Raw genomic sequence first — 27,967 nt, 5'->3', positions numbered from 1 at the left:
GAAACCCACAGCCCGAGTTGGTCATCGAATCCAGTCCATTTGTCATGGGCCTGATTGGAGGTGAGTGTAACAAACGTGTTCAGGGACATCGTGCTTCCGCCCTGCAAAAGCTACAGCGCGCGTCTGTTGGTCCTGTGGGAACCTTCTGATGGGATCTGCCCAGCTTATCAAAAGACAAGGGGAATTTGAGATTTGCTTCACTAAAAGCCTTCTCTAGAAGTTGGAGTTCTGGCTCATTCTGGAGAGGATTAGACAATGCTTTGCCATTGAAACACCCTAAATGGAGATGCATGCGGAGCGTAAAGTGCTGCCAGTGTGCAGATGCTGCCGAGTCTCTGAAACTGCACAGGCTGCGATTGTGGGCCACATCACAAGGCTGGAGGGGCGTGTGGGCACAGCACAGGCCAGGACTTGTGGAAGCAGGGAAGGTGTTGGCCCCTGGGGGAGCAGCCAGTGAAATGAGGTCCCGGCAGTGGAGAGGGAAGTCTAGGGCTCAGGCTCTGGACACTTTAGGTAGGAGTGGCTCTGCCTTGGCTGGGGACAGTGGCAGTTTAACAACTGTGTGACCGGAAAAAGTTAGAGCTAAGGCCATGACCTCAAATGCACAGGCAAGGCAGGCCTGGTAAGGCAAAGGCTGAAGGGGCAGCATCCCAGCTCTCGCAGGGGAGCCCAGCCTGCAGCCACGTGCTGGGGCGGATCCAGACGACTGAGGCCCTGAGGGCCCAGCCTCATGCCAGCAAGTTTTCTGGCAGACACCCCTCTCCCCTGCCCTTCCTCAGTGGAACCTCTTTCCACTGTCATCTGCCCCCCAGGCCTAACATCCATTCCACATCCCTGTTCTGAGCCTCTCCTGGGGAGTCTGGCTCTGAAAAGCCCCAAATCTACTCACTTACGTATTTCCAGACCCTGCCAGGCTGGAAAGAGGAAGCCACTCTCCCATCTTGCCTGTGTGGCAGGTGTAGTTAGGCCGGCCCCTCCTTATGCCCTGGGGTGAGGTTGGGCCTGCAAGTCATCCCGGGCCTTGGGCTTGTCATAGGCGGCTTAAGAGTGACTTTGGGTAATTCTAGCCCAGTGAGCTGCTTCTCACCTGATTGTGACCCCAGCAGGGGCTTCCCTGTGACCATCTAGCTCTTTGTTGATTCTGATTGAACCAGGTTAAAGGCCTGCTAGACAGGCAGCCATCCACAAATGCCGAAGAGGCTGACAGTAAATGTTTTAAGTGTTGAACAATTTAATGAATTGCATTTGCCTGTCATCTGAGCAAATGTTTTTGGTTTGGTGAGGAGACTTGCATTTTCTGCTTTTATCCTAGAATGTGTCAGAACATTTCAGGGTTTTTTAGATCCCTAGGAGGCCAAGGATGTAGAGTTTGGTAAGGATTTTGACGGCAGAAATGAAGCTCAGCAGCACTGTCCTGTCTTCCTGCCTTCCAGGTCTGTTCTCACACAGGAAGCTTCCCATCCCATGGGCCTCCACCCACTCTCAGGGGTGGAGGCGTTGAAAACAGCTGAAAACAGTGGAAAAGTGCAGAATACATCTTTGCACTGTTCTCTTTTCCCTCATTATTTCAGGTTTTATTAACCACACCTGTGGCGTGACGCTGCTGGGAGGCACTGGGTGGCTCTGGTGTACCTTGAGAAATTTCTGTCTCCAAAGATTTCCTTATCTCATTACTTTTAAAATGAAGGGAAGACAGCATGTTGGTAACCTGGCCCTGGGCCTGTTGGGAATACCTGTGGGAATCTAATGGGACGACCTGTCATGGGAAATGAAGATTGTCCTAAGAGCTGAGGCTGGAGCTGAGCCCACACATCCTTTGCTTGGCTCTGTGTGTGGCCAGGAACTCCACTTACATGAGATGCTCTTGGGGGTGGGAATACAGCCTCTAATGATGGAAGATTCTCTCTCTCTCTCTCAATCTCTCTCTCTCTCTCAATCTCTCTCTCTATGTAACAAAAATGCAGGTTCAGTCACTCACTGCTTGCAGACTCCAGTGAACAAAAGGGAGGCCTGGTATAAAGAAACTGACTTTTTTTTCCAAAGCTAGTTTAGGGGAAGAAGTTGCCTTGAAGGGTACTGCGTCGTTTTTGGAGCAGAAAGCAGGTACTTTTAAAGGGGCAGTGGGGGGTGCTGGCACAAATGGCATGCAGGAGAGGAAGCGGGCAGGTGGGGGAGTCCACATACTCGCTTTGATGACTTATGTAACGTGTGGTCAAGTTGGCATCCTTGTGGGAAGAATTAGGTTATAAAGTGGCTGAAGCTCTCCGGGTGGGAGGGAGTTTCATAGTGGGCATATTTTGGGTTATTAATTGACTGTTGGGTCTCCAGGCAGTTTCCTGGTGGGTGCAAGTTCTGCTCTGGAGCTTCTAAACACACAGTTAGATGAGCCTGCCCTGTAGGGAGTATCTGGTGAAGGGGAGGTAAAAGGTTATAGTTGCATTTTATATATATATATATATATTTATTATATTTTAAGTTCTGGGGTACATGTGCACAACGTGCAGTTTTGTTACATATGTATACATGTGCCATGTTGGTGTGCTGCACCCATTAACTTGTCATTTACATTAGATATATCTCCTAATGCTGTCCCTCCCCCCTCCCCCCACCCCACAACAGGCCCCGGTGTGTGATGTTCCCCTTCCTGTGTCCAAGTGTTCTCATTGTTCAATTCCCACCTAGGAGTGCGAACATGAGACGTTTGGTTTTTTGTCCTTGCGATAGTGTGCTGAGAATGATGGTTTCCAGCTTCATCCATGTCCCTACAAAGGACATGAACTCATCATTTTTTATGGCTGCATAGTATTCCATGGTGTATATGTGCCACATTTTCTTAATCCAGTCTATCATTGTTGGACATTTGGGTTGGTTCCAAGTCTTTGCTATTGTGAGTAGTGCTGTATAGTTGCATTTCTAAAGAGCTAAGTAGGAAGTGGGGAACAAGGGGAAATGGGGAAAAGAGAAGAGAAATAATTTTAAAAACTCGTTTTCTTAGAAAAATGGGTGTACTCGGTTCAGAGTGAGACTCATAGAAGACTTGTCTGAGAGCTGTAACTGCCAGGACTCCCTTTTACATCAAGGAGAATTTTTTTGAGATTTTAGGAAACTTTTCCTATAGGTCCTATTGTGGCAGGCCAGGTATCACTAATGCAGGCATCCATAACAACTGTTTCAATACTGACTGAGTGGTTAAGTTAAACATTAAAAGCTGAGAGAGCTGGTGGCCTTGTACAAAGGCTGGAATGTAACAGAAGCCCACCAAGAGTTTGCCTAGGCCTTTCCTGGGCCTTGAAGGGTGACGAGATAATGAAGGAATTCTTAGTGGGACCTGTTTAAGATTAAACAAGCTTTACTGGGTGTCTGAAGAAACTCCTCAGGCCTCCACAAACAAGTTTATTGGGGGGCTGAAGGAACTCCCCAAACCTTCAGGATTTAGCAGGAGACAAGATAAGGATAATCACCCCAGCACCTGGACCCATTTAGATTAAGTAAATCTATTGAGGCTCCAGAGGAAGGTCTTCAGGACTTAGATGTTAGCTACAGATTAAAAGAAATGAATCACTTATGTCTTTAGATGAATGCACACTTACACATAGACATGTAGCTTAGAAGGTATGTAAGCTCTGGAAAACTTCGTAATTTGAGTTGGTCTGGCTATATTTTCTAGGCCTTCTCCCTGTAACCGGTTATGGAAATTAATTCCTCCCCAGTTCATCTGCATCTTGTTATTGGGCCACGAGAAATAGCAGCCTGACCCTCAGTTTGGTCCAGGAACAAAATCTCTCATCTTGTTTTCTCCTCCCTTTATTATCTCCTACCTTCTGAGATAAATGTTTCTACCCTCTCACTGTGCTTCAGAATCATCTGGCAAGACTTAAAAAATACTGAGGTCTACCCCCACCCCACAGGGATTTTGATTCACTTGGTCTGAGGTGAAGCCTAGGCAGCTGTATTTTTTTTTCTTTTAACTCCAGGTGATTCTAATTGCTGGGCGAATTCAAAAACCACAGTAAAAAATCCGATAAAAAAGGAAACTGGCCATGGCTTAGGCCCTGTGGGCTCCTGGTCTGCCAGCTCCCCTTACCTCACAGCCCTAGAGTATTCTGGGGTTGATGGCAGAAACTGAGTCCAGGCCCTGGAGTCAGGCCTGTGGCCTGCTGGCATGTGGCTTGGGACCCATCTGTCAACCTCTCTGATCTTTCCATATCAATCTAGTGTGTGGATGACATCAATGCCCACCTACACCTGGCTGTGGTGAAGATGACTGAAAACATTCTCATAAGGTACTTAGCATAAGGCCACGAAAACAGGGAGCTGTTCTCTGTTTGGGGCCTGCCATTTCTCCAGCTGTCTTACCCTTTCTCCAGACGCCCTCACAACCATCCCTTCCCCCAGAGAAGAAAACCCAGAAGCTCTTCTATCCTTGTGGCTGTTCCCTCCCCTCCACTCTTCTGACTCTTGAGACTGGAGAGGGTATGATTTGCAGGGGAGCAGAGCGCTTTCTTGCCTAAAGCATTTTCCTTTTATTATAACTTAGTTCTGCCATTAGGAAATGAAAGGTGGAAATGACCATAAGTCTTCTGTTCTCCTTGTGATGGAGGGAGGAAGATGGGGGCCCAGAAAGGGAAGCTGAGAAGAGCCAACCTCCTCATTAAATTCTGCAGTGTTCCAGGTCTGCCATTCTTGACATCTTATAAGGAAGATATTATTTCTTCCATTTCCTGATGAGGAAACTGGGCCTCAGCGATGCTTAATGAATAACCTCAGCCAGTGCACAGGAATCACCTGGGAATCTTGGTAAAGTTCAGATTCTGCTTCAGCAGGTCTGGGTGGGGCCTGAGATTCTTTATTGTTCAATTCCCAGGTGATGTCAATCCTGTGAGTCTGGCAGGGACCACACTTTGCGGGGTCAGGCCCTAAGACAGCAAGAAAGTGGCTGAAACTTGGGTATGTGTCCGGGCCTGTTTGACTCCAAAGCCCCTGACTTTCTGTTCCAGGATGTTTTATGGCTCCAAGACATTTACCTCCTCTTGGGTCAGTTTGAGCCCTTTGAAATAAGCCACTGAAACCCCATGGATTTCTGGAGTTAGTCTGGTCCCAGAGTTTTGCTCCCAAAAGCTTCAGAGCAGAGAGGGTCTACTTGGTCAGCTCTGATCAGGTCTACTTGGACATGCTGTGAACACTTGGCCTCTGGTGGGGATAGGATTTGTGGACACAAATGAAGCCTACATGAGAAAAGCGTAGCCTATTCAGAGCTTGCTATAGCAAGGGAGTCTGCCATGACAACCTGAGTTTTGGCAGAGGCTCATATGCAAGCAGAGGTAATGCCGCAGCTTCCTAGTGGAAAAAGGGGAGACTTCAGGTATGCCCTGATTGGAAGCTGTTGGCCTGGGGATGCTGTAGGCACCAAGTGTGGACTGTGGCTTACTTGTTACAGTATCACCCACAGTGCTTGTTAAAGTACAGATCCCTGGGTTGTACTTCAGACCTACTGAATCAGAGCCTCGATCACTCACTCTCAAGGTTGAGAACCTCTGTCACAATCTCAAAGCTTTCAGTGGTTAGTAGGTTCCCAGGCTAGCCCACACCTGGGAGTCAGCATCCCTAAATCAGTCTTTACCAAATGTGGTTGATGAAAAGAATTGCTTGGGGGACGAGAACGGGGAGAGAGAGAGACAGGAACAAGTGCTTTTTAAAAACTCAGACTCTTAGTCTCAGCTGTAGAGCTGTTACTAGGGGGAAGGCCTGGGAATCTGCAAATTATCAAGCAGCTGATTCTGAGGATCAGGAAGCCTGGGAAGCAGCGTCCTAACTGCCTGCTCCCAGCCGGGTTCCAGACAGCACGGCAGCATCACTGTGTGCACTGGTGCTCCCTGGTGGGTGTTTCTGAGTCAGGGACCTCTTGGGGGCTCAAGTTTGGTCCTTATCATTACTGGGGTTTATTCAGGGGGCGTGCTGGTTTCACCATATCCCGTCCCCTGGTGTTTCAGTGAAGCTGGCTGTAACATTTGAAGGCTTTGCTTTGTTTTAATCACATCTTTATAATTACCTCTCTGTGGGTTGACAGCTGTTATTAGCATCACCTTGGGTTCTCCTTGAGAATTTTTACATCCTTAAAGTGATCCGGCACTTCTGCAGCTGATGTCAGAAGCCGTTAACTAAATAATCACTTTAAAATGTCACCAGGTTTTGTAAACATAGCCAATCCTGTCCTCTTCCAAAGGAGGAAAAAAAATAGCTAGATAAATAATTTTCATGAAGGCAATTTGTTTCCCAGGGTCTATATTCTTTTCTGTCTCATCCACTGGTTTTTACCGCTGTAGGGCACTGGCAATAAAGAGCTATCTCCAGAAGGAGGCCACGTCTGCTCCTGCCAATTTTCATCTGGAAGCCCACTTCAGGGTTCATGGCGATGAGAAGCAAAGATTTTTGGAAAATACTTTTCTTTTTTTCTTAATACTAGCAGCAGTTGTGTGTGTGTGTGTGTGTGTGTGTGTGTGTGGTTGGAAAATGATGGGAGTGGTTGAGATTTGTAGAGGGAATTATTTTAAAAACTCTTGGGAATGGCAGGAACCCGGGAGGCGGAGCTTGCAGTGAGCTGAGATCGCGCCACTGCACTCCAGCCTGGGCGACAGAGCTAGACTCCGTCTCAAAAACAAACAAACAAACAAAAAAACTCTTGGAAACTTTGTTTTGAGTTTTCATCCAAGCTAGTTTGAGGAATGGCTAGAATTTCAGCTGAACTTTGGTTAGATATGAAAAGTAATGTCCTGGGCTAGGTGTGGCAGCTCACACCTGTAATCCCAGCACTTTGGGAGGCTGAGGTGGGAGGATTGCTTGAGTCTAGGAGTTTGAGACCAGCCTGGGCAACAGAGCAAGACCCCATCTCTACAAAAAATAAAAAATCGTAGCTGGGAATGGTGATGCATACCTGTAGTCCCAGTTAATCAGGAGACTGAGGTGGGAGGATCACTTGAGCTTAGGGGTTTGAGGCTGCAGTGAGCTACAGTGAGCTATGATTGTCACTTCACTCCAGCCTGGGCGACATTGAGTGAGACCCTGTATCTTTAAAAAGAAAAATAATTTCTTATTTGTAAATGTTGGAGAAAATGGAAAATTTCTTCCATAGAAAGGTATGCTGTCTCCTTCCAGTACTGCCTCTATGGAATAATCTAGATCCTGCTTTCAGCAGGTATCAGGAGGAAGGCTGGCCAGGGTAAGAGGCCTGCTCTGCACTCACTGGCAATGTATCTTTGGAGTGAGATGTTTTTTTCATGTGTAAAAGGTATTGAAAAAACACTTGCTTTGTCCATCTCATAGAGTCTTTTTTCCTCTAAAGATTTAATGAAACAATGTACATAATTGCATCTTGAAAAAGTAGAGTGTTACATACAAAGAAAGGTAGAATTATTAACTGGAGCCTCATCCCACACTGTGTGCGAAGCCTGCTGTTTAGCAGTGTTCAGAGTAATTGCGAGTCATCTATCTGACTGACAGCCTCATGACTCAACATGGGAAAGACGAGAGATTCAGAGGCTTAATTTGTTTTTTTTCCATGTGGTATATTTGACATATGTACTTGCAATTGCAAGCAAATGTCGTAAAGTCTTTTTTCTTCACTTTGAAAGACATGAAAACCTTCAAAGAAGGAAGTCAATGCTTGCTGAGTTTGACAGCTGTTTTTAAGTTTCTCCAAAGATCAAAGCGCAGCCCAGGAATGAGGGGAAATGATATTGGCTTCTTTTCTCAACCAGGCTCTTATAGTGCGGAGGCAGCAGAGATGAACATTAAGGACCAAAATGGCCAGGATTATGAGTTCCGTTCCCCAAGATGGCTCAAAAAGATGCCTTAGAAAAGACAGGTTTGCCCCTGTCATGCTGATGGCGGGATAAGTAGGCTGACATTATTATCACTGCTTTGCAGATGAAGACATGGGCCCAGAAATGCCAGGTCACAGAGCCAGGGAATGGAGGTGTCATGACTCAGGCTCTGGTGTTCTAATTCCAACCCTCAGGAGCGTGATACCCTGTGGCTGCTGAGAATGCATGGCCCATTTACCATACCCCTTGTTTCTTTCCCCTCCTGCTCTCTTCCTCCTCTTTTTCTTTTTCCTCCAATTTAGGCCAACCAGCTTTATCTATGGGCATTAACTGAGCCCTGCCAGTGCTATCACTCCAGCCAAAACCGATTGCTGCCTCATGTGCTAGACTTCAAGGGTGTATGGAATGACAGCGTTCAGAAGCTGGTGACTAGATCGGTGGAATCCTAGAGCCACCTGATGCAGGGCCCACCAACCATTCACAAAGTTACTTTCTGAAGTCCAAGAGTGCAATCAAGCCTGCAGTGTCCAGGGTCCTCCATAAAATTGAATTAGAGTGCTGAGTGAATTAACTGTTTGCTCCTCTTCTTGTGCGATGCATTTTTAATTACAATTTCATAAAAACGTCTGGATGGATTGATGGAGCTTTATTTAAACTTCAGGTAGGCACGGGGAGTAGACGATGGTGCAGTATAACATGTTCTGTTAATACAGGCTCAGAACACATGTACTTTATGGCAGTTCAACTGAATCTTTGATGTGGGGCTACTTAAAAATATATTACCTTTGAAAAGATTTCCTTTGAAAGATAGAGTGGGTGCTTTAACAGCCTGTAAGCCATCAACCAGATGATCAATTGACAAACACATCAGCACTTATAATTCACCGCAGCGGCTCCCCTGATACATGCAAAACACTGGTTTATTTCAGAAAAAGAATATATTTCTCAAAATCCCTTTCATTCATATTGTAAGGTTTATGAGGCAAGTCTTGTCAATCCTAGGCCCTTCACAATGAAAGAAAATCTCTTTGGTCTGTCTGCCCTGTGTTTCCTATCAACATGGATTATTTTAGGCTCTGAACTGGGCACACGATGTGAGGAAGGAAAATAGATATTGCTTAGAGTAAACGACAGCTCAGACTCCAGCCGTGGAGGGAGGTTATATTTCATCTTGAAGACTGTATTTATACTTGCAAAAAGCTATCACTGTTCTGCCAGAATATGATGCTTTCTTTTTTTTTCTCCATGAATCCTTTTGATGGGAGCCGAAAATTGTGTTTTTTCCCTGGGGTGGAACTGTTTATAGTGTCACTCAAGTGTTGGGTAAAGGGCTGGGCTCAGTACCTCCCTCTCCACAGTTCTGGGGCCTCCATGGTCGGGAAGATGAAAGCTGTGCTCCTCCAGAGTGGAGCTGGCCCGAGTAAGAAGATGGGTATGACATGTACCCCTTAAATTGATCTGTGGTGGGTTCCTCCTTCTCTGCATCCCGGACAGTCCTTGGTTTCTAACTCTATGAAGAAGTATAAACTCATGGGTCTTCAATGAGTTGGGTTCATTGGCTTAATAATTTTTATTAAAACAAAAAGCAGAACAAAGAAAAACTGTCCTCCCTTCTCCCTTGGGCAAAGGAAGTGGATTTGGTGCAGCAAGGATACCATTCTTGGGTGGAAGGGAGATGGTGGGCATGAGCAGCCCTTGTCTGAGAAGCTGTACAGCTGGGTTTGCCCCTCCTGCCACCAGCAATGCGTGCTCCAAGGCAGACTCCAGTTTGTGGAAGACCTGGTCTCTAGTGGGGCAAAACTGAGCAGATGCCACAAAACTGTTCCATTGTGGATTTAATTCCTTTTGTACAAAGTCTAATGCACATGTAATTTGAGCTGTCTGGTAGTTGGTATAGTAGCCAAAAACACATCTTTGACCCGCCTGCTCCTATGTCGGCTCAGCACTGCTTCACCTTTGACCTAAGTGACCCCCAGCCCCTTGGCAACGCCTCCCCATCTTCCCTGGAGTGGGGGAAGCTGACTTGGAATTCCAGTAGCCTTGGGTTACTGGGCAACACAATGGCGTCACCAGCTCACTGTCCCTGCTGCCTGGGTCTGGTGGCAGCTGGGGGCTCTTATGACATCGCATGTGGGGACCTATGGCAGGAGCCTTGCCCTGTCCTGGCACATGTTGGCACCGGGCAAATGTGGAGGTCCTCCAGAGGGACAAGGAGGCATCATGGGCATCTCCTCAGCTGGTGGCAGGAACCCGGGTACCCCGTACCCTTCGTCTGCCTGCAACATGGTGGGTGGGCACTTCCTGCTGCTTACCAGCCTAGCCTGGCGAGGGGCAACCTCTAGTCTCAGACAGCCTCCTGCCATGCACGCTCACGGAAAGCACAGTTGTTCATTCTGGACCCTTCCTGCGTGTTCTCCATGACACTGACCCCTTCTGTGGTGGAATACTCTGCCTGGCTCCCTGCTGCTGCCGCTAGCTTGCATGGCCACAGCAGGGGGGCACTCAGCCACTCTTTCCACTTTCTACCTATCCCTGGACTTTTAAGATGATGCCCTTCATGGAAGGAGGCCTGGGCTGGAGACTCAGCTTTGCTTCCCCTCACTGCTGGTGTGGCTCCACTTCATATCCTGGTTCCAGTAACTAAAATGTTTATAATTCCTGTGGTTACACCCCCTCATGGTACCCCAGTTTCACCCGCTGTGTCCCACTCCAGTCTCCCTGCAGCTGGGGAACAGCTTTGTTTCCTTGGACCTCCAGGAATCCTGCCCCTAAATCCTAGCCCAGCAGGGCCCACTTTCTGAGCTGTCCCACCTGAAGCCACTTACTTGTGAGCTAGACCTCAAAGGCCGCCCACCCTGTGTGTCTCCTGCTCACTCAGTGCCCAGCTTACCTAAGGCTCACCCCGTGGTGACCCGATGGTTGGTCTGCCCAACCATTTAGGGAGAATGCCCAGATCTCTGTTGGGCAAGTTTGCTGAACCTGGTCCATTCTCACGTGCTTACCTCGGCCCCTGCCCTGCCTGGGCGGCTGGACTTCCCTGCGTTGCCTGCAGCCCGGGCAGCTCCTAAGTGTCCACCCAGCAGTGGGTGTGGCTTGGCTCTAGAATCAGCTGGCCTGGGCACTGCCTGAGCACTTCTCTGAGATGAGGGCGGCAACAGGAGCAAACGTGAACAGACAGCTGGGTGTGTCCCTTTCCAGCGGAGGGCTGGGTTGTGGCCGCTCTTGGTAGTTTAATCAGCTGTTCTTTGGGTGCCTTTGAATAATAACTGGACAAGTCGAGGTAGGATTCATTTACTCAGAGTCATAGCCTCTGTCTGGGGGAGGTAGCTGTAGTCCCTAGGGACCCAGTTTAACAAGTTTTTGAGCCCACAATCTCAGCAAGAATGGGTTTGAGGTCTATAATTACCCCAAACTTTAAAAATCAGCTTTGCAGCAGATCTGGAGGATCGTCCCTTAGCTGTACCCCGGTGGGAAAGAATTCTTGTCTTTTGCCAACCCATTGAGCCGGCATTGAATTACTCAATTACTGCAAAATCTTTTCTAAATAGAACGCACACCACAGCCTCCAATGGAAACATTCCAAGATCTGCAGCAAATATCTAGCTCATTGGCAGCAGCAGGTTTTTGGCATGAACGACTGTTTTTCACTTTGATTTCGACTCCAGCAGAAGTTCTGCAAGATGACCTGGGAATAAAGTTGGCCAAGAAGCCTCCGAGGGGAGATCGGCGTGTGAGTACGTATGCCTTACCCACGCTATCTTCTGAGCTCCAGCGCCCACGGCATGTGGAGAATGGGCTGCCTTGTTTGGGAGGCTTGGTTTACCCTACTCAGTTGAGAAGCATGTAATGCGTAGGGTAGTGAGAGCATTTGCTACATGCTTAGGCCGAGAGGCAGCGTGGCTGGTATTGTGAGCTGTCAGCTTTAAGTTTACAGCATTGAGACTCAGCTTGGGAAGGAGGAGAGGACAGAGGATGGGTGGGGCTGTGTGTTTTAATCCCAGCTCATTCAGCCTTCTCATTTTGGGAGCCATGTGCTTCTAAACAAAGCTCTCAATAGGGACTTCAATGCTGTGCCACTACTTAACCTTACAACAAAGAAGCTTTGCGACCATTTGCGCACCCATGTCTGCTTTAGGCAGGTGGAGTGACGCAATACTTATGGACAATGGAATGTAATAAAAAGAGCAGAGAGATTCTAGCACCAGACTCATCTGTGCAAAATTTTGCTCTATTCTCTTCTTAGCTGTATGACCTTCAGCCAGACACCTGAGGGGGCCTCTCCCCACACCTTCAGTTTTCATATGCGCAAAACTGGAGAATGCTATCTGCTTCATTCACTGTTGTGAGGCTTAAGTGATCTCAAGGAACGAACCCAGTTAAAACCCTATCAAGCATGCAACAAATACATTCTCCACCCTCTACCCCACCCCAAATAAGGCCATCACTTGAAGCATTAAATACTGTCATTGTGGGGTCTAAAGTTCTGGTTAACCTTTGAACCCCAAGGCAGAGCAGGATCTGGGACTGAAAACGGCGATTGTTTAAAATTCAGCAGACCCGCTGGGCAGTGCACCTTCCAGGCCTTTCCGGGACACCTCAGTAGGAGTTTGGTTTGCCCACCATCTCTGGGTCAGGCTGGACACTTGGCTGTCACACTTGACCTTCTGGGGTGACTGCGTGAGTGTGGTCCCCTCGTCAGCCTGTCAGGACACCTCCTCTTGCTGGGGCTGTGCCTCTGGCTGGGATTTGTCCTGGATGTGGCCGGTACGAGGCTCCGGTTGCAGCCCGTGGCCCAGCACACAGAACTCTGGGGGAGATGCACGCCTGGTGCCGCCCTGCAGTTCAGGGGAGCAGGGGCTGCTCCCCGGCTCTGTGTCCTTCTTAGGGCTCTCCTCGCTGCTGCTGCCGAGAGAAAGGACAAGTGCAGTTCAGACACTCCTCCTCTGCTGCTCCTTCCTGCCCCACCCCTGTCCTCCATTCTCCCTTTCTGTCCCTCCCCAGCCCTCTCCCACAAGCCCGTTCACCCTGGGTGCCAGGCCTCCGCCCTCTATACCAGGCTTGCCAGGCTGGTGCCGCCCTTGCCGTGTGCCTGCAGGGGTGGGCGCTGCGGGAGCTGGGGTGACAGGCTGAGTCCTTTTCTTTCCCTTGAAGCCCTGGATCCTGCTGTTGTGAACAAAGCAACTCCCTCAGAAGCTCTGGGAGCTGGGCCTTTATTTTGTTTTTGTTTTTAAAGCACTTCTTGTTTAATAAGGGTTAGGCTTAGCCAGTTGAATTAAAGACAACAACAACAAGGAAAAAACCGGCTTCGTGCAGCTGCCACCCTTTTCCTAAATAGACAAAAATGCAAACAGCTTGGCCTAGCCCAGGCCCCGCATTTGGCCGGAACAGAGATTCCCAGCTGCCAAGTGACACAGCTAAGAGGGGCTTTGCATGGCGAGGGGACCCCCACAGGAGCCTGAGTCGGATTTGGCATGCCTTGGGAGTGCAGAATGGAGGGTGGCCCTGAGCATGGAGCAAGCTTCGGCTAGCAGGGGACCCGCCCAGGAAACCACACTGGCCGTCTGCTGGCAGGACAGCCTGAGGCTCCCCAGGGTGGGAATTAGAGGCTGGCTGCCTGGTTTCAAGTTCTGACTCTCCCGCTTATTAGTTCACCCCTCTGAATCTTTGTTTCCTTCCTTATAAAATGGAAGTAATAGGCCGGGCGTGTTGGCTCACACGTGTAATCCCAGCACTTTGGGAGGCCAAGGAGGGCGGATCACCTGGGGTCAGGAGTTCGAGACCAGCCTGGCTAACATGGTGAACCCCCCATCTCTACTAAAAATACCAAAAATTAGCCGAGCATAGTGGCGGACACCTGTAATCCCAGCTACTCAGGAGGCTGAGACAGGAGAATCGCTTGAACCCAGGAGGCGGAGGTTGCAGTGAGCCAAGATTGCGCCATAGCACTCCGGTCTGGGCAACAAGAATAAAATTCCATCTTAAAATAAAAAAAAAAAAAAAGGAAGCAATAATAGTACCCAGCTCATCAGGCACTCATAGGTATCAATACTGGGTGAAGCATGGAAGACCCTTGGCATACTATTGTATTAATAGCATAAGTGCCCCATAGGTGGGTAGTGACACTATGGAGCTGCATTGTTGAATGAATAGGAAGTTACACTGGGAAAGGACTCTAGGGACCACACTATCCCACCACAGGGACTACGAGGCCTTGGTCAGAGCTCTCAATCAGTTGCCTCAGGGCCAGGACAGGACCCTAGTTCCCCACATGCACAGGCAAGAAGGCCCTTCTCTCTGCCTGCGACAGCACATTCTTGCCTGATCTGTAAACTTTATTGCACAATGTGCTCAGCTCTGCGAGGTTAGGCTTACATGAGATGCCAAACCAGTGGAGAATATGTTTGCATTTGGATCTGAACAAGATCAAGGTGGGTGGTAGGAGTCGTGGGTAAGTGGGGTGGGCGCTAAGATCAGCACACAGCTATGGTTGTCAGACAGGAAGAAACCCAACTCACTGTGCCATGGAGCCAATCTCATCTGTGTTGGCCTCTGGCCCCATCACAGGTCCCTACAGGAGTTCAGAGCCCAGGGCCCACTGGGTATCTGATCCAGGAGACTGAGTAAAGGCGGCAAAACGTGCATGCTTGGGCAGTCCAGGACAGGCAAAGACTGAAAACACCACATTGAGGGGAGAAAGTCTGGAGCCTTCTCGAATGCACACAGTGCCCCAGCATCCTGAGACCTAGAGGCTGTTACCCCTGCTAGGGGATTTGGCACAGAAATAACAGTTGAAGCTCAGTAATTGAGCTTCCTGGGTAAGCCTCCAATGGCTGTTCCCAATCCCCAGGGTAAATAAACATCATCCATTTTTCAAAAAAGGGGGCTCATGCCTCGCACGGAGTGACTGGAAGGGAAGGCTGGTTCAGCTTGCAGGCCTGCCTCAGCTGCAAGACATCATGGGTGTGGTCGTGTCCCTGTGTGTTCCTGCTTGGGGAAACAGCCCGTTCTGAGCAGCCTCTGGCTCCCTGGCACTGGCTTGTTGCATGATCTTGGGGAAATCATGCCTAGTCCCTGGTGGTGTTTCCCCATATGCAGGATGGCAGAAAAAAAATGCTTGCCATTCACAGAGTGGCAAAGGCTTGATGTGCTTACAGCAGGTGCACTTCTGCTCCCAGATGCCAACTTTATACCTGGGGGCAGGGGGGCTGGGGAATGAGCACTTTCCCATCACATGCTCACAGTGTGGGAAGGTTTAGAGCTGTGTGGTGTCATAAGAGGTGGGGGAATGGTTGCGAGTCATTATACAACCTTCCACGTGACCTTGGGAAGCATCCTGTTTATGAACCCTCCTCTCTCTCTCTTTTTTAAAATTTTTCTCTAGATGAGGTCTCACTCTGTCACTCAAGCTGGAGTGCAATGGCATGATCTTGGCTCACTGTAACTGCCACTTCCCAGGTTCAAGCAATTCTTGTGCCTCAGCCTCCCAAGTAGCTGGGACTACAGGTGCGTGCCACCATGCCCTGCTAATTTTTGTATTTTTAGTAGAGACGGGGTTTTACCATGGTGGCCAGGCTGGTCTCAAACTCCTGACCTCAGGTGATCCATCCACCTCAGCCTCCCAAAGTGCTGAGATTACAGGCATGAGCCACTGCACCCGACCGTCCTCTCTCTTTTAAGCCACTGTTACCTCCCTGCCGCCCCTGCCCCAAGTATTGAGATTCAGGACATAAAACAACCTTTTAGGCTGCCCTATTCTGAGGAGAAGGCTGAGAGAAGGGCATTATTTTCTTCTTGAACAATTTTATGTTACTTTATTATTGCTCCTGCTGTTTTAAAATATTAGTGTTTTTAATTAATGCCATTTTATTGTCCCTGTTCTCTCAAGCTCTTCTGCTGAAGGGCACAGTTTTAGAAATCTAATAACTGAATAAGTGGCTGGAGTGAGGAATAATGCATTAACATTTATAGAGGTTCTTAGATGAAAACCACTGTACTGTAGGAAGCTCATTTTAGATTTAAGAAAAGAGCAATGTTACATTAAGATTCTCGCAAAAATAATCAATATTTCATTTCTTTCAAGTGGCTGGGGAAGTTTATCTAACCGTAATAATGCACAACTTTCCCAAGATAATATCTTTATTTTAAGTTGACGGCCGAGTACTTTGTAAAAAATTACCATTTGTGCCTGGGCAGACTGTGAAGTCTGCAAAACGTATCACTCTGGCAGAAATTAACTGCTGATTTACACAATTGTGGGCTATGCAAAGATAGCAAGGACCGATGTTAGTTGAGCTTTGTCTGATCTTGATAGACACATTAATAAGAGTTCTTCTCTAATAGACCTCAGACATTTTTTTTTTTTTGTTTCTATGCCAGGTTGGGAAAAGGCACATTTCCCCTTGTATTCCGTAAAATAACCACTTGAGCATATGAGTTCTTCTTTCAGTGTCCAGCAATGGCTACACTTTGACTCATGCCCCATTGCGGCGGCATGCCTGGGCCTGTCTGCACGGCTGGGCCAATGACATGCACATCTGGGCCAATGACATGCACGTCTGTTGCCCTGATGAGAAAGGCACACTTGGAACTCAGCCTGCCCGGGGGAGAGGTAGCAGCCCCACCCCTGGATTCTGGCACTCAGCACTCATGAAGAGACTCTTGTTCTCACTCTACAAACTTTTGAAGTTAGAGGAGAAGTGGATCCAGGTCCTTCGGGATATGGGAAGCCACACATTTATATTCTATGCCTCCAGGACTGGCCATTCTCAAAGTGTAGTCTGGGGGCCCCTGGTTATTCCCGAGACACTTTATAGGGGCCCACGACATCAAAACTATTTTCATCATAATACTAAGATGTCACTTCTCCTTTTCACTCATTCTTTTGTGAATGCAGGGTGGGGATCCCAGCGTCTACAGGAGGTGTGAGTTCCCAATAGGTTGACCATGGAAGCAGAGCTGAGAATCCAGTCATCTTATATTAAGCCAGATGCTAAAAAGATTTGAAAAAATGTAAGACAGTGCTACTCTTTTCCCCAATTTTTTTGTTGTTGTAGAAGATACTCTTTTCATAAAGACACATGCATGCACATGTTCACAGTAGCAAAGACATGGAATCAACCCAAATGCCCATCAATGACAGATTGGATAAAGAAGATGTAATACATATATATACCATGGAGTACTATGCAGCCATAACAAAGAACAAGATGGAGCGAGAGGCCATTAATTATCCTTAGCAAACTAACCAAATATTGCATGTTCTTACTTATAAGTGGAAGCTGAATTATGAGAACTCATGGGCACAAAGAGGGGAACAATAGACACTGGGGCCTACTTGAGGGTGGAAGGTGGGAGGAGGGAGAGGAGCAGAAAAAATAACTATTGGGTATTAGTACCTGGGTGATGAAATTATCTGTACAATAAACCCCTTGTGACACAAGTTAACTTACATCACAAACCTGCACATGTACCCATGAACCTAAAATAAAAGCTTTAAAAAAATCTACACAAGAAAATACACACTTTTTCTAAGAGTATATTATTTGTGTTATCATATAATTTTTTTAAAAAATAATAAATATTTTACATATTTCTCAGTTTTAACTTCCAATGCAGTAAACATTGGTAGATATAGCCTCCACACACAAAGGCTCTTTTGGGCTCTTAAAAACTTTAAAGGGTTAAAAGGTGTCCTGGGACCAAATAGTTTGAGAACCTCCCAACTAGATGCTAGTCTCCTGCAGGGAACCAGAAACATGGGGAGCCAGGCTGCTGGTTTGAGACATAGTGCCAGTGAGCCAGCCACAGGGCAAGCCTTTTCATCTCAGTTTCCCCAGCTGTAAAATACGGGGTGTGTGGGGTTGAACTAACTTGAGTGTTTTGAACTTTATTATTTTATTTTATTTTTTGATATTTTATTTATGTTTTTTTTTTAAGTTCTGGGATACACGTGCAGAACATGCGGGTTTGTTACATAGATATACACGTTTCATGGTGGTTTGCTGCACCTATCAACCCATCATCTAGGTTTTAAGCCCCACAGGTATTAGATATTTGTCCTAAGGCTCTCCCTCCCCTTGCTCCCTACCCTCCTGACAGGCCCCGGTGTGTGCCCTTCCTGTGTCCATGTGTTCTCATTTGAACTTGATTTTCTTAATACAGCAAGGCCTCTTTTCAATTAAAATCTTTCTTAGGCAGCTGGAATGTGTAACAGATAAGAGCACAGTAACTCGAGGTTGGAGAGTTGGGGAGCTGGAACTGCCCCCTACACCTTTTTCCCAACTGCCTCTTCTCTTGGAGCACAGTTTGAAAACTACTGAGACCCAGAAGATCCTGAGGCCCATTCGCTCTGTTCCTCTCTAGTCCAAGCCGCTGAAGGGCAGTGACCCCAGGACACTCCTTACCTGCTTTGGCCGAGCTGGGATTCACAAGAGGTGCTGGTGGGGTCCAAGGCGGGAGGCTGCGGTCGGCCACCCGGCTGGCGGTCAGAAGCTGTCCTCCTGAGGAAAGGCAGAGGGTTGAGGGCACACAGAGCTGCTCTCCGCTGTGAGTCTGCTCTCAGCCAAGGCCCTGAGCTGCTCCTCCAGCATCCTGCTGCGTTCCTGAGAGGGCCCCCAGCCTCTGGCGGCAGCGATGGTGGGGTCAGTGAGTGGGCTGTTGAGAGTGGCAGTTTAGCTTCAAACAGAGAGGAGGTAGCTGGGCAGAATATGGAATGTGTGTTTCCAGACACTTTGGCTATGACTGCTTGGCTGTCTTCAGAGTCTCTTGTTTCCTTGTGCCCCTGAGAAGGGGACATTGGGGGTGATGGGGAGGGAGTCGAGGAAGGGGGGGTTACTTCTGGGTGCTGGGTCGGAGGGCTGGGGACCTTGCACTGAGTGGGTGCACTCTCGGGGGGAGGGCTGGGCAACTTAGGCTGGTGCGGTGGGGAAGTTCGCCGCTTTGTGGTGGGTGGGCTTAGCACCCTGGGGCTCACAGGTGGGCTGGGAGCTCCAGGGCTGAGTGGTGGGCTGGGGGGCGTCTGCACAGCAGAGGGGCTTGGCTGGGCAGGTCTGTAAGAGGAGGGCAGGCTCCGGCGCCTCTTGTCTGCTTGAGGCACCCAGTGTATCCTTGTGGGAGAGGCCTTTCTGCCCACAGGGGGGCTTCTCTCTCGGCTCTGCCTCGGTCTGGCCAGGCTGGACTCTGAGGTCCTGTTTTGCCCAGATGGAGGGCCGGAGTGGTGCCAGGCGATGGCCTTCCGGGGCTGCCTGTAGAGGCTGGTGGCCTTCTCTCCCTGACTCCAAGCCCCACCCTTCACCTCGGGGCTTTGGCTGGTGGCTGGTGGGCGGCTCAGGTCGAGGGCTGGCTTCCTGGGCTGGCAGCTGCTCCTGCCACTCCCTGGCCCTGTGCTGTGAGGCTTGGTCGGGCTGGCAGTGCTCTTGCTGGGCAGCAAGTCCAGGGGGCTCATAGAGGCCCTCAGCTTTGGGGAAGCCCATGTTCTCCTGGTGGGGCCAGCCTCTCCCGGCCCTGGATCCTGGGTTTCCTTGGGGGAGCTCTCTGTGGACTTGCTGCTTTCTGGGGACTCCAGAGAAGTGAATGATTTGTCCATCAGAACTTCCAGGGGCGGTGGAGGGAGGTGCTCGAGGTTCCCCTCCATTTCACAGCTGAGCTCCTCTCTCTTGGCTGCTTCTGCTTTAGTCAGAGGGGGAAAGATAGGTGCTAAGGGCTTCCAGCCTATGCCCATTTTGAGAGATTCTCTGCCTGATGCTGGAGAAATCTGGGGCTTCGGATACAAAGGGGCTAGCCCCCTGTACATGGGAAATCTGGGGGGCATGATGCAATTCCTGAGGCAGGGACTTGCCCCTGAGTCCTTAGAGTCCCCCAGCGTCCTCAGACTCTCCGTGGGACTGAAAGTTTCAATAAGCTTCTTGACGGATGTTCTGGTGGGACAGCCCCTGACATTCCAGTCTGTGGCCTTGGCAGCCTCACTGACCTCTCCTGATGGGATGGCATTTGGAAGCTTCTCAGCTTTGCCTTGTTCGTCCTCAGGATGGGGATTGCATTTCTGCAAGATGCTCTTGTCCTGACTAGGCAAAATACTGAAGTTCTTGGTGAGGGATGCCTTGAGCCTGCTGGTGGTGTTGCTTGGACTGACCCTGCAGGTGCCATTGGGCCACACGGCTGCTGCTCTGGGCTGCAGAATCTGCTCCTGGCTCTGCCCCTGCCCTTTGGCACCCAGGGCATAAAATGCCTCCAGCTTCTGACTGAGGTCCCTCTGGACCCTTCGCAGCTCCTGCAAGGTGGCGTCCTCCACCTGACTCTGGAGACACGACTCTGACTGGGATCTTCTCTGCCTCTCAGGGGCCCTCCTGCTGCCACTCACCGTGCTGGGTCTCGGGGGGACCACTGTCCTCCCCTCCTCCTCCTCAGACCAGTCCTGGTGCCCACAGGGCACAGGGACAAACTTGATCCTTTCGCTGATTGCCTCCTTCATCTTCAGAATCATTTCCTGGGCCTGGGTGCGGGCCTGAAATGGGCTTTCCCGGTCAGCAGGTGAAGATCGTGGCCTTGAATGTGGAGCTTTTTCTTGCCAGGCGCACAGACTCGTGCTGCTCATTTTGTCTTCCTCCTCTGGGCTGCTGTCCTCACTGTCACTGAGAGATGAAGCGTCCATCAGCCTGGAGGTTTTGGAAAGGTGTGGTTCCACAGAGACCCCAATCCCAAAGGAATCACATGGGGTGCTTGTCCCCAGCTTCAAAGGTGGGGAGGTGATATTTTCTGGGCTTGTACTGGAGAGGTATGGGCTCCTTGCTTCATCTTGTGCTCGTGGCTGAACCTTTGCCATAGGAGCCCCTGAGAGCAGGCAGTCCTGGGGTCTGTCTGACTCCATACAGAATGGACTTTGCTGCCAGGTGTGTCCTGACTGCCTGGCCTCTGTGTGGGGTGAAGTCACCGACTTCCATTCTTCGGGCTCTGGTGCAAGGTCCCAGCTGGTTTGCTTGCCCAGCTTGTCCACTGACTGCACGGACTCATTGTCAGCACCAATGCCACTGTCCTCAGAGCACAAGGGGAGACCCTGCACCCCAGGGTCACCACAGCCACTCGCCAGGCTCTCTAGCTGCCCCAGAGCCCTCAGGAGGCGTTCATCCACATTCCTTTTTGCACTCAGCTTATTTTCCAAGTGGGTTGCAGTGGAGTGGAGGTAGCTGCTGGAGCCCTCCAGGAAGCTGCCGGTGAGCGAGGCCACCGTGCCATTGAGCACCTGCAGCTTGCTGACTGTGTACTGCAGCAGCTGTTGCAGGAGATCTGGCTGCTCCTGGGGCTCTCTTTTCTTCAAAGGCCAAGCCAGATCCCCCCTGACTTCCTGCAGGAGCACTTCTCCATCCTTGGAGATCTCCCCCAGCAGCTGGCTGATCTCCTCAAAGCACAGCAGCAGGAAGCTGACCATGGGCTGCAGCAGCTCCCGGGTCTGGGTGGCCTGATGGATGATGCACAGAATTGCTTCATATTTGGAGAGGCTGGAGTGTAGATAGGCATAAGCGTGCTGGTGGGCCTTTACCAGAGGCTCCGGGAAGTCCACTTTGCCTTCAGACTCATGAGCAGGGTGGATGGTTTGGTAGCAGTGGCTCTGTGTGCTTGACGTGTGACATTTTGGTGTCCTTTTCCATTTGGAAGTATCTTGGGTACTACTTTCCTCACTCTCATCTCCAGAAAAGTCTGCCCCTTGTGATCCATGGGAACCCTGTGTCTTGAACGGAATATCCTTAGCCATGTGGCTTTGTGATTTGTTCAGCTGGGATGAAGAGGTTTTGGTTCCTGGGATCAGTCCTTCCATATCTTTGCTTTTGCCTGAAGCAGGATCTCCCATGAGCTGACAAAAACCTTTAGCTGTGGTTTGGTTCCTCCTGGAACTTGGCTGCTCCTCTGCCAGGCCCTCCCCAGCGTCATAGCAGGTGGAGTTTTTAACCAGCAAAGGGATGGAACCCCTTTCACTTCCGCCCTGACATCCTGGCCGAATTGCTTTGGGCTTTTTCAAGAACTGAATGCCACTCTTTGCAACGCTGTTTACAATGTCACTGTGTGAAGGTGTACACCCCATGACTTCAGCTTGTAGTCATCTTCCACCCACAACCTTCACAATTTTCCAAGAATCATATTTGAAATAGGAACAAAAGGCAATCTTACTAGTCCATCCAGGCAATTTTCAGGCCAGAATCCTTTGAAGTCCATGGTACAATATCCTAAACTTGGAATCAGCTCTCTTTATTTTCTTGGTCCCAATGTGAAGATGGAGTGGTACCTGTCGTCCTGTTGTTGTTCTAAGTTTGGAAGCCTCTGCTGTTAGTGAGCAGTAGGACAATTCTGAAGGCCCCCAGCATGGTGGATTACGGGCCTGTGTTTTGCTCGCGTCCTGACAGATGTGGATAGCAAGTGCAGCTTAAGCCTATTAGGTTAATCATGCCCTAGCCAGTCAGCACTCACAGTGTGTTCTAATATAGAACTTCTCAGCATTTACTATCTTGGGAAGCGGATTATTTTTGCACGTGCTCATGCTTTTAATTCTGTTCAGACGCCTGCCATATGAAACCTAGAGAAATGAGCCATAATTGCAAAGGCTCTGGAAGAGATGCATTTGTGGAAGAGAAGAGAGGGCTCGTTGATTACAGGCCCTGGAAGAGAAGTGACCTTCACGGTTTAATAAGGGCAAACCAGCCAAGTGTGCTCCAATCTGCTGTTATCAAGAAGCCCCCAAAACACACAATAGATAATAATTGAAGTAATGCATTATTGTTTGTGTGGCTTATAAAAACCCCAGGACTCTAGTGATAGAGAATGTCTCTAAATAAGATAGTGAATGAAGAAGAGGCAGGTTGCTTTCCTTTGCTTTAGAAAATTGAGTTAGGTAGCAGGAAAGCTATCCCCCCAGTTTGGATGGGGACAGCAGGAAAAGTCACTGCCATGTAAAGCTCAAGGCCGGTCACTATACTCAGGAGGGCAATGCTTTCATGAGAAGAGGCTTTTTATTCAACTTTCTTCATAGGAAAACAAGCTAAAACTGGGCGGTGGAGAGCCATTTCGTTATTAAGAGGAGAACTCAAGGGGAAGCCCATTTCTCTGCTCAAACTGAGCATGGGGCCCCTGCCTGTGGCTAAGGGTAGCAGCTGCCCATTTAAAACCTCCTTTTAAACTTTATTTGCTGTCAGTAAAATCTAGAACAACGGCTTGGCCTAGAAAGACTGGAGTTTGAATCCTGACTCTTTCTCCTGTTAGTTGAGGAAACTTCTGCAAGTTTTTAAACTTCCCTGAGGCAGAGCTCATCTTTGAAATGAGGACCACAGTACTTACTTCACAGAGCCATTGTGGAGCTTGTCAATTAATACTTGCTAAGTGCTTGACCCAGTGCTTGACCCAAGGTAGGTACTCAAAAACATGCAGTTTCAACCAGGTGTGGTGACTCAATGCCTATAAATCTCAGCACTTTGGAAGGAAGGTTGAGGCAGGCTGATCATTTGAGCTCAGGAGTTTGAGACCAGCCTGAGCAACATGGTGAGACTGTCTCTACTAAAAATACAAAAATTTAGCTGGGGATGTTGGCATGCACCTGTAATCCCAGCTACTCGGGAGGCTGAGGTGGAGAATCACCTGAGCCCAGGAAGTTGAGGCTGCAGTGAGCTGTAATAGTGCCACTGCAAGCCGGCCCGGACTTTGGAAGTGAGACCCTGTCTTCTAAAAAAAAAAAAAAAAAAAAGTTTCTTATTCATTTCCTCCTGGAAGCTAGGGTGCTTATAATAATGAAAGTCATAAGAATTTCATTGGTTTGCATTGGTTTATTCCTGAATGGTCTGGAAATAATTGCCTATGATGCGCTTACAGCCCTCTGAATCTGGTGTTCTTTTTGCCCCCCACCCCCACCCTGTGCTCAATCCACTGCTGCCTCAGGATTTTTCTAAGGCCTCATTGTTTAATTTCTCTGCTCTCAAACACAATGATTCCCACTGTCTGCCGGAGGAAGAGGGGCTTTTATTTAACCATTTCCTATTTTTGGGCATCTAGGTTGTTGCCAATTTTGAAATTTTCCAAATAGAAAAACATTGCATTGAGCATCTCTGAGCATCCCCCTGAAGTTGCTGAGATTGGAGTTGCTATTCTGACTTTCCAGTCTTCATTTTTTCCCACTTCATACAATCAATGAAAACAACACCGTGGGTGTCAGGATGTCTCCAAAACAGGCAGGACTTAGAGCTGCCTCTTGTGCTAACTGGAGACTGGCCACTGGGGCTGTGTGCAGCGCCTGCTGCCTAGCACAGCCCGATGCCCCAGAGTGCATCGTTAATAAACTTCCCTGATCTGTTTATTTGAAGCAGAACTCGGGGGAAATACAAAGCTGAATCAGTGCCTGCAGGCGAGCTGCGTTAGGCATCAAGACGTTGCTTCATTTGTCACGGTGCTAGGCTGGCCCAGTAAACAAGGGTGCCACGTGGGAAGGCTTTCTTTTCCCTTCGGGTCATCCATTTAACAGTGAAAAGCTCATCTGAAGGACGCTTTATGTAAATTCTTCTTCTCTTGGGATTTGGGCCCCTGCTTGACTCATCTTTGTGAAAAACTTTGATCTAAGTGACTAAAATTATTTCCAAACCAATGATCAAAATCAAAGTGTTTGCCTGGAGGATTTGCTGTCAGATAGCTCCGTACCTTACACATGAGTTTCCTTGACTATTCCAAATAATTTAGGAAGCTCTTTATTCATTGCCATTCATTTTTCATTAAGACCAACTTTTGTTTTGCTTTATTTTAAATTGGATTTGCTTCAAAAGAAAAAAGTTATTTTGAGTGGGCGTATAAAAGTACAATTATTTTGGAAAACTGATATTTAAAAATATACCCGGTGACCCGTCAATTCCACTCCTAAGAATTTACCCAAGAATATTGAACATAAAGGTCTGCAGAGACTAGTATAAAATATATAGTTCTGCTCATAATCGCCTCAAATTGGAAACAACCCAAATGTGTATCAATAGGGAAATAGATAAATTTGATATAATTGTACATGGAATACTACCTAGCAATGAAATGAACAAACTAATGAAACATGTAACAGCAGGATAAATTTTAAAATCATTATGATGAGTGAAAGAAGCTAGGCATTAAAGAGTACAGGGTGAAACATTCCATTATTATGGAGTTCGGGAACAGGCAAGTAATCCATAGTTATATTAAATAATTAGAAAAGTGGTGATCTCTGGGAAGAGCTATCAACTGGTTGTGGACATGAAGGAATTTTTTTAGGGTATTGGAAATGTTCCACATCTTGACCTAGGTGGTAGTTATATGGGTATATACTGTATAGGCAAAAATTCCTTGAGGTGTACAATGAAGTTGCACACTCTATGTATGTTGCACTTCAGGTACACACACACACACACACACATACACACACACCTCTAACTAAAATGTGGTATTGTATGCTTTGCTTGGTGCCTAAGAGGGTCCTAGCTATAATGCTCTTGGTCTTGGAAAAGGGTCCCTCCATTAGTTGTCTGTTTTTGTATAACTACTCCAAAAATTAGCAGCTTGAGATAACAAACATCTCACAGTTTGTGTGGGTCAGGAATTTGGGGGCAACTCAAAAGGATCTCTCATGAGTTTGCTGTCAAGATGTCAGCCAGGATTGCAGTCATCTGAAGGCTTGACTGGGGTTGGATGATTCTCTTCAAGATAGCTCATCTACATGGCTGTGATAGCTCACTCACGTGAAGGCCTTCATTCCTTGCTGGCTGTTTGTAGGAGGCCTCAGTTACATGTCATATGGACTCCTCTGTAGGGCTGCTTGAGTGTTCTTAAAACAGAGCAGCTGGCTTCCCCCAGAGCAAGTCCTAATCTCAAAGGTCACCTTCACTTCCTCCATATTCTATTCTGTAGAAGCTGGTCACTGTGTAGAGTCTACATTCAAGGAGAGAAAAATTAGGCTCCACCTTCAAAAGGTCACTTGAAAAAAAAAAAGATCAGGCCATATCATAGCTCAAACCAATGCATCTAAAGTGTAACTATACTAAACATTAGTTTACAAGGTACTAGTCTTTCCCCTTTAGCATGTTAAATAAACTCCATGCCATTTTGTTTGATGTGGCCCTGAACTAATTGATCAGCAAAAGATGGTTCTAGTGTGACATCAATTTTGAGCCAAGACTGAAAGTCATTTAAACAATCTAAGAAATGTTTTACCTCTCAAATTCTATCAGCCTCACCAAAGGGGCTCTCCTGTACCTTAAAAGCCAAAAAAATTTCCCACTAGTCAAGGCCTACCTAGGACATACCTGGTCCTCCATATCCGAAGGAGTGCTTTTTGCAACACAGTTCCCTGGTCTAGGTGTGAGATGAACAGGTAACAGAGAGATAAGCACGCATCTATTGTGGTGAGCTGGTGGGGAAGGAGGTCATGTTTGTGTTCCAGGCACTTCATTAGGCACTCACTTTACATTTATCTTTTCAGAAGCTGGCCTGGCTTGCTTTGCTTTGGAGGATCTTTAAAAGAACCAGTCTGGCTACTGTTATATACCTTAGAGCAATCCAGAGCTGCTTGTGGGATACACAATTCTATCAGAAACCAACATGTGATATCCAGGTGTCTGCCCTAAGTAGCTTTTGATTCGGTGATCATAGTAGAAACATCTGCCTGTTTTTCTTGAATCTTAGTGTGCATGGTTTATGGTCTGGATCAGTCATCACATAGCTACATTTTACCTCTGGAGGTTGACTGCTTAACCCTTTAAGTTGCCTCTAAAGATCCTCCAAAGCAAATTTCATGTACACAAGGTAGTGTATATTTAGAATCAAAGTATCCTAAATGTACCACAAGCTTGAAAAACATTTGTCTAGTTTTTTTGTATGATAATAAGAGAAAGTGTTTTATTGAAATAGGTTCAATTCTTACATATAAATTAGGGTTTTTTTTTAAAGGGTACGCTAACTTTTGTAACTAACAATCCCCAAATTTCAGTGACTTAGCACAGTAAGAGTTATTGTTTATACAATGCCAGTGTAGATGTTGGGACATTCTCTCTTTTTTTTTTTTTTTTTTTGAGACGGAGTCTTGCTCTGTCACCCAGGCTAGAGTGCAGTGGTGCGATTTTGGCTCACTGCAAACTCCGCCTCCTGGGTTCATGCCATTCTCCTGCCTCAGCCTCCCAATTAGCTGGGACTACAGGCACCCACCACCACGCCCGGCTAATTTTTTGTATTTTTAGTAGAAGCGGGGTTGCACTGTGTTAGCCAGGATTGTCTTGATCTCCTGACCTTGTGATCTGCCTGCCTTGGCCTCCCAAAGTGCTGGGATTACAGGTGTGAGCCACTGCGCCTGGCCGGGACATTCTCTTAAACAGCCCCACTCCACATGGTGACTCAGGGATTTAAGCCCTTCCATCTTGCAATATGAACATCTTCAATACATGACTTACAGGGTGGAAAGGGAAGTGAGTATGGGGAAGGTAGGCCAGATCCTCGACTGTCTTTGCCCAGAGTTGACACCCATCATTTGTGCTTACATTCTGATTGCCAGGACTTATCACATGGCCCTACTTAGATGCAAAAAGGGCTGGGAAATGTAGTCAAGAAGAAAGCTGTTTACCAGCAACATTTCTATACCATGGAACAAGAGTCTCAGTTTAGGGGGTCAACTAGTCTCCTCTGTCATACCCATGTTTCCAGATGTGGCTGAAAAAGTTTAGATAATTTTCTCAAGTCATATAACTAGCGTGTAGTGGATCTGGAATTTGAACCCTGGTCTATCTGATTCCTAAGTCTGTGTTATTCCTACCGCATTTTAAAAATGAGATCTCTACATTTTAAACTTTACTTGGGCTTGGAAGTTCAACCACATTGAGCTTTTCAGATTCTGAAAGTCTCATCAGATTCTGGCCTCGACAGGAGGAAGGCTACAAGAGTCTATGGCAAGCAACTTCAGTTTTGCCCTACAGCCCAAAGAAGTCTTCCAGGTTGTCCTTCCAAACCTTCTTTGTCCCTGACAAATCACTTTCGATTGATGGCTTTGCTGGATGGTCACTGGTTTTAATTTTGTTTCTGGATGGGGACTTTCAGATACCCTTAGCTCTGAGTTCTAGATCCCAGAAGGAGTCCCATGCCCAGCCATCTCTGACCTCATTCCAGTCTCCTAG

At 47.9% G+C, this 27,967-nt stretch overlaps 1 protein-coding gene across 1 annotated transcript; it reads right to left on the bottom strand.

Annotated features, from left to right (window-relative positions):
- Positions 1-12,523: 12,523 nt before the first annotated feature.
- On the bottom strand, positions 12,524-21,894 carry PCARE (photoreceptor cilium actin regulator). The gene is made up of 2 exons (XM_055252087.2): positions 18,224-21,894; positions 12,524-12,722 (listed from the first exon to the last, which is right to left on the bottom strand). Exons 1-2 carry the CDS (start codon positions 21,892-21,894, stop codon positions 12,524-12,526), a joined length of 3,870 nt encoding a protein of 1,289 aa, XP_055108062.2.
- Between the last annotated feature and the right edge of the window lie 6,073 nt (positions 21,895-27,967).

The sequence above is a fragment of the Symphalangus syndactylus genome, chromosome 18 (assembly GCF_028878055.3).
Source record: "Symphalangus syndactylus isolate Jambi chromosome 18, NHGRI_mSymSyn1-v2.1_pri, whole genome shotgun sequence".
Lineage (NCBI taxonomy): Eukaryota > Metazoa > Chordata > Mammalia > Primates > Hylobatidae > Symphalangus > Symphalangus syndactylus.
The sequence above is the reverse complement of the archived record's forward strand: the minus strand, read 5'-3'. Positions and strand labels throughout refer to the sequence as shown.